At 39.6% G+C, this 7,028-nt stretch overlaps 1 protein-coding gene across 1 annotated transcript in view; it reads left to right on the top strand.

Moving 5' to 3' along the window:
* AHCTF1 (AT hook containing transcription factor 1) overlaps positions 1-6,641 on the top strand; it is a gene marked incomplete at its 3' end in the record, with an annotated part of 36,515 nt that extends 29,874 nt beyond the window's left edge. Inside the window, 5 exon segments of the mRNA XM_009880430.1 lie at positions 482-679; positions 1,809-2,238; positions 4,141-4,243; positions 5,159-5,265; positions 6,457-6,641. Of these exon segments, the coding sequence (XP_009878732.1) occupies positions 482-679; positions 1,809-2,238; positions 4,141-4,243; positions 5,159-5,265; positions 6,457-6,641 (1,023 nt within the window).
* Positions 6,642-7,028: the final 387 nt, after the last annotated feature.

The following is a 7,028-nucleotide window of genomic DNA, read 5'->3' as shown; positions in this document are numbered from 1 at the left end:
GCCACCTAACTTAGCCTAGTGCACAGATTGGTTAATTAGTGAAAACATAAGCTATCGCTTTTGCTTTGCTGATGGTCGTTTTGCGTGGCAGTGTTTTCAGTCACTGTATCCAGGGTAACATTTCAAGTTGTATGCTTTGTAGAAGAGTAATGTAGAAACTGCTAAAAGTACTGGGGCGGGAGATAACATTGCCTACAACAAGATGCCATATCCTTGTTTCTTTGGGAAATTAATTTGAAAAGGAGCATTTTATGCTGGCATTACTAAAAAGAAAAAAAGCCCCAAAACCGATTCTAAACCTTGATTTTTGCATTTCATGGTTTTTGTACCTTTGGTAAAAGAGCAGCGCAGAGGCAAAACTTTGTCCTCTTTGCTGGTACAAACTCTGTTTGTAATTTGAAGTAATCCTTTTGACAGGGGAAGCCTTCTGTTTTTGAGATTTAACTGCTTTTAAATCAAATGGTTTTATTTCTTTTCATAGAGAGCTAAAGTTTTGGCCACAACTGCTTCGACTTTTGCTGGGTTTACTCCTCGGTCGATTCTCAGATCCAGCCTTCGCACCACACCCCTAGCAACTCCCTCTGCATCTCCGGGACGATCAGTTACTCCTCCTCTGCGAACAAAGGAACCTAGAATATCTTTCAGGGAAGAGAACTCGAATGCAAAATAGACTGTTGGGGTAAGCTGGGCTGTAGTTAGTGATTTTTCCAGTTAAAGGCTTTATCGACTGTGAGTGGACTTGGATTTTTGGATTTTTGGATTTTCATGAAGTTGTCCAAACTCCTTCTATTGAGAACTGGAATTGCAAATCAGAATGGCCAACTTGAATTTGCTTGTAAAAGGTTACGTTAGACCTTTTGTAACTTCACGTGCCTGCCGGAACATGATGGTTTTTACTCCAGTGTTGTTAGGAGCTGTGAGTGTTCCAAATTTCTAGTCAGGCTTCCCACTGTACCTTACCAAGTGGTAGTATGGCAGGAAGGCAATATAGATTGAGCCAGTTGTTTGGGTTTGTTAAGCTTTGTGATTAACTATCTCTGAAAGCAACAAATGTCATAAGCTGTATTTACTTTTAGTCTCCCTTTTTGCAAGGCTGAATTTGCTTAAGCTATGGCAAAAATAGACTCTGAATGAAGAGACGAGTAGAGCTGTCTCTTCTCCAGCCCTAAAGTTCTCTATTTTGCTTTTTGCCTTGCACCAGCGACAGCATTTTATAATTGTCAATGGAAGCTGGTCCATCTGAAAGTTGCCCCCTTCTCTTCCTCCTTTTGTTCTCTCACTTGGATTCCCTGATTCAGCTCATCATGCAGTTGCTGCAGTAACGTACCAAACTCAGGGGCAGAACAGGGGCATGTGCTAGTGTCTACGTGTATGTTTCCGTATGTGTTTTAACAAATTGTCATAATCTGTTTTTATTATACCTTTTATTGCCTGGTATAAAGAGCTACTCAATTGTAAGAAGAGGCTCTCTTTCCTAAATGAAGTTCTTACTAATATTGCATTGTGGCTAGATCAATTTACTTGTTCCATGATCCAGATGTAGTGAACACTAAAATATTTCAGTAGTGTGTACAAGTTGAAGAGGCAAGCATAAAAAAAGAGAAATCTTGAATTATGTTTTTAGGTACACAAAGCTCCCTCTTCTTGAAAGCACAGTAGTGAACCCAATGAGCAGCCTTGAGATGACGTAAATATAAATGCTATATGTTTGGGGTTTTTTCCTTGTTTTTACAAAAAGCATATGCCTCGTATTGATAGTGAAATTTTTGTGTGTGGTTTTGTTTTTGTTTTTGTTTTAAAAAAAAAAGGTTACAGAAGATGATAAAGCCCTGTCTGGACCTTCATCTGAGCATGATCATGGAGTGGTGGAGGATGCTTGGTCTGAAAGTAGAGATAAAACAACCCAGTTTACTCTGAGCAATCCTGAGGATGATTGTGCTGAAATGGAAGAATCTTCAGGAAGCATAGCTGGAGATGGTTTGGAGAAAATGGATGCCAGCAAGGAGAATAGTAACTTGTCTGCTAGGTCAGACCAAACTACTTTGGAGTATCACGATGCAGAATCACCCAGCGATTTTGAGGATGATGTCATCTTTATAGCTGCTAAACCAGCTGATTCTTCCACTGAAGAAACTGCCAATGTTCGAGAATCGGAGAAGGAAGAAGACAGTGAAATGGTTGAAGATAAACCTTTCCAGATGGAACAGCCAGATTCATCGGAACTGAGAAAAGAAACTGGTGTGTTTCATTCTATGATAACCTAAGTTTGTGAATTTTTCAAATGTCTTCAGAATGTTAAATTACTGATGGGTGTAACGGTTAATGATCAGTGTTTGCAAGTGTCCTTGGCGCTTCCTTGTCCTAGGCTTTTAAATTGGCCACTGTGTTTTGGGTTCTTCTTCAGGTGCCCTAGACGTTATGAATGTATACTGCTGTTGGCTGGCATTTCTTGTGTGTACCTGCAGCTGAGAGGCAGCAGTGATCTATGGGAGTTTTGAGAGGGATACAAATTGAAAGTTTAGGCTTTCCTTTATGTTTTAGGGGTGCTTCTGTAGGCTGCAGTATGCCTACATATAGTATAGCATGCTTTGACTAGATCAATGTTGCTTTTTTTTTGTTGTTGTTTTTTTGGGGGATTTTTTGTGGTTTTTTGGTGTTTTTTTTGTTTGTTTGTTTTTGGGTTTTTTGTGTTTTTTTTACCACCTCATTAGTACTCAGTTACACAGTTTTTTTGTGGAAGTGAATCTGCTTGTGTATCTGCTTATTACAGCTGTGCTTGCTGATTTTGCTGGCTCAACAGCTTATGCAGCTTTTTCCAAGCCTACTTCAGTTGGTCTTTGGTAATTCAACTCATTCCAGCCAGTCCAGCTGCTGAGGACGTGTTCATCTGAGCAGGACTGCTGGCAGATTAGAAGACATGTAGCTCACTAGCTGGTGAGCGGTGATGAAGAGGTGGGAATGAAAGTAATGCAGGAATGGGGAGATGACGTGCAAATGCAGCTACAGTCAGCATTTGACAAACAGAGCTCAGTCTGTTCAACTCTTTGTAAAATAAGTTTGCTCTTCCTGGGACGTGGATGTGAGTGTGGGAGTTCTGTCTGAGGTCTTGAAACAGTTTGTAGCAGTGTGTACTCCAGTATCAGTGCGTCATATGCATCCTGATTCAGTCTGAAGTCTGAGGTGATTCTGGAGGATCCTGGAGAGTGATTGTTGCTATTCAAGTTCCTCAGCTCCTTTTCTTTTTAAATTACTGCAGTGCCTGGATACGGACTGCATGTATATGGGGAAAAGAGATAGCTTGTCCAGATCTGAGTGTTTCTAGTAAGACAGACTGCACCATTTGCTTGTCCTGTTTCAGCTCTCTTGCCTTTGGACAAGAAATCAAAGGTGCTTTTCATTAAAAATAATGATAAGGTACTAATCGTAAAAGAATCATAAAAAAACTTTGTCATTGCTGGGCTATGGTACGAAGAGTTCTGTACAATTTCAGTACTCTGGAAGCATTAGAGGGCAGTCAGTATAGCTCTTGTTTAAGCTGAGCTGGCAAAGTTATCCTAGTCCCGCATCTTGTCTGCAAAGGTAATTGCTGGGTCTGGAGGAGTAGAAACAAAGAAGAAAAGGAGGATGTTTCTAAAGTTGAACCTGTTGAGGTCAAAACAGGATAGCAAGCAGTTGGGTTTCAGCATCTCCCACCAGTCAGTCGCTGGAGACAAGAACAGGGAAAGACCTTTGGTGCATTCTTGTAGAAGGGGGGAAATGGAGTCAAGAGTGGAGAGAAGGATTGCTGGAATGAGATAAATATCCAAAGAGAAATCAGAAAACTTGCTACCCAATTTTAAGAAGGAGGGATGTTTTCTGAAGGTTTTGTGTATTAGGTCAGTAACATACCAAGTTTAGTTTGTAAACAGAGTATCAATGGTCATTTTGTTTTCTTGACTGAAATTATGTGTCAGAGTTCTTGTTTTACTGGAAAGAAGAATAATTCAGACCTTCTGTGCATTTGAAGTCTGGGTAGCATTATTTCGTTAGATCACTTTCCTAGATGAAGTACATGAAAGCTCACTTCAAAATCATATGAGCATTTGAAAAGAAACGATGTGAAGTGCGACAGGGAAGTCATGCATCTGTCTGTTTTTGTAGGATTTGTGGAAGAACCAAATGCTGAATGTCCTACCCTTCCTGAGGACAGTAAATTAGTGTTCAAAGCCGCTGAGGCTGCTACTTTGGGGACTGCAAGTGAAGGGTAAGTTTACAAAATAGATACATCTTTGGGTTCACACAAGATGTAACTGCTGGCTTTGCTGTGTTTGAAAACTATGATTTTGACCTGGTCTTGATTCTTTCCTGTGTTCTTCTATATAATGGCTTTTCTATTCCTTTCTGTCTGTGAACAGAACTAATTTGGCATGCATATCAGTCAAACTGACTAGCTGTCAGTTTGAGCCTTTGTTCTCAAATCCTTGCAGACCCCTAAGTATAGTGATAAAGACTTCATTCAGTAGACTATATAAACTTTTTTACAGTTTCAGGGTTACTAAGCGGATACCGTGAACGTACCTAAGCCCCGCTTTTGTCTGAAAACCATGTAGCTAAAAATCACACCTGAGGTTCCCGTAACGTTAGCGGTTTATTTTGGGGGCTGAATACTTTCTGGCAGTATTTTATACACTTAATTTCTATTTCCTGCGTGTGCTCAATTGGCATCCCTATGTTTATGGAAGGGGAAGCAGTTTTCTCACCAGATACTTCAAAAGCTGCAACTGCTTAGTGATAAAGAGAGAATATTGGTAATGAAATAATCCTTGATTGCAAGTGGTAACTCCCACCGGTGCAAACTTCTGTTCGGTTTGTTCTGAACCTCCAACATAGCAGTTGTACTCTTTCTACAGAAGACAAAGAATATTTTATTCTAATACAACTCTGTTGTTATGTTATTTTCTAGTGTTAGATAGCTGGGAAGAATGTGAAGTCCTTGACTCATTGCATGAAACGAGCCACAGATTGAATGTAGATATTTTGGTAGAGGGATTTCTCTATTTTTTCTTCATTTTTTCTGTTTTGAAACTTGACGATTTTACAGTGAGGAAGTGATTTGTAAAGCTCTTCCAAGGTTTGCTTTGAAGCTTGATGATGAATTTCTCTCTTTCTGTTCATGAAGTGAAACAAACCACCAGGAATCCCAAACGTCCTCTTCGTCAGAAGAAAAAGCCGTACCAGTTGCACCAAATCCACAGCTTTCTGAATCCCCGGAGGCAGACAGTGAATGTACGTACAGTGTGTTGGAGCTCTTATGAGAGTTAAGGTAGCTGAACTCCTGAGGTAAAACGTGTAGTTTGCCATACCACTACAGGTGTCTCAGACTGAAGTAGTACCAGCATGTTACTGCCAACTTTTGTTAAACCATAGAGAGAATACCCTCCTTAAAGAAAGTTCTTGCAGCAAATGCATAGCGAATGCTCCTGTTCTTGATAAAGATACTGAGAAAACTTAAAATTTAAAATGTTAGGAGGAGAGATCAGTACTTATCTTAATGCTATACACCACTACTAATTTCTGCGCTATGGGCTTGTTGTGGTTTAACCCCAGCCAGCAACTAGGACCACGAAGCCACTTGCTACGGAACGGGGTAGGGAGAAGAGGGGACGGAAAAAAAGCCTCGTGGGTTGAGAAAAAGTCAGTTTAGTACAACAGTAACAGAAGAGGAAAGTAATAATAATAGTCATCATCATGATAATAATTGTAATGATAATAATAGTAATGGTAAAAGGATGTACAAAATAAAATGATACAATACCCAATGATTGGTTGCCCAGCCTGTCCTGAGCAGCGATCGTGGATCCCTGCCCATGGGGCAGCCTCCATTTGTCTACTGAGCGTGATGTGTGTGGTATGGAATATCCCCCTGACCAGCTTGTCCTGCCTACGCTCCCTTCTCAGCTTCTCTTGGAAGCTGAAAAAGTCCTTGACTAATACAAATATTACCAGCAACAACTAAAACAATATACAATATCAAGTCGTCTTATACCAAATACCAAACACAGCAGCTACTAGAAAGAAAACTAACTATCCTAGCTGAAATCAGGATAGGGTTCTGCTGCTTGAGTTCCTGTGTTAAAAGATGGTGCATCCTTGGTATCGAGGCTGTGAAGAATAACTAGTTATCAGTGCCTTTCCAGCCACCCTTTCCTCCCTTGTTTTTTTTCCTCTATGGACTTGCCAGCTGGTTTTCCCCTTCCTCCTTTTTCTTCTTCTTTTTTTTTTTATTTTATTTTATTGTGGGGCTCCCTCTTTTACCAGATAGATAGTTCTGGTTTCTAGTTTTTGGAGAAAGCTTAATATATATATGGCAGGATGGAGAATGACATTGTTGTCTCCTGCTCCCTCTGTTACTTGCTGTTGCTTAAACCTGTGTCATTTATAGAGCAGTTAAGTTAAAATGATATAAATCTCTTCCAGCTGTGAAAAGGATTCTTGACAGTGAGGATATTGTCAGTAATCATTCAGAAAATCGCCTTGAGGAGAAGTGTATGGATTTAACCACAGAATGTAACCAGGAAGCAGCTGAAGTTGAAGAAAATATTCCTTTTTCACAGGAAGAAATAACTGTTTCTAACAATTTTACTAAAACTGAGGAAATGAACGTAAGTCAACTATGTTCCCATTTTCTACAAAATAGAAACGCACTTTGCAAATGGAGGACAGTCCTGTCTTACTGACAATTAGAAGGCACCCAAAAAGGTCTCAATTTCTTTAGGCTTTAACTTGTGTTAATCAGCTCATTACATAAGGGCAGTTATGTTTTTCTCCTCTGCATTTTGTGGACCTCTAACACCAAAGAGTACCCATCAAGACTCGGGCCTTTTAGAGCTGTAGTAGTTAAAAAAAAAAAAAAAAGCCTAAAATATTTTTTAAAATAACCATACATTCATTTGGTTTGTTAGAACATAAACATTTCTTATTTGACTTAAAAAAAAAAAAGTAGTCGTTTTATTGTTGGAGACAATACAAAAACTTGGGGAGTGGAGCTT

This window comes from Charadrius vociferus, unplaced genomic scaffold, assembly GCF_000708025.1.
Source record: "Charadrius vociferus isolate BGI_N301 unplaced genomic scaffold, ASM70802v2 scaffold62, whole genome shotgun sequence".
In the NCBI taxonomy this organism is placed as follows: Eukaryota; Metazoa; Chordata; class Aves; order Charadriiformes; family Charadriidae; genus Charadrius; species Charadrius vociferus.
This window is presented reverse-complemented; position numbering and strand designations above follow the sequence as displayed.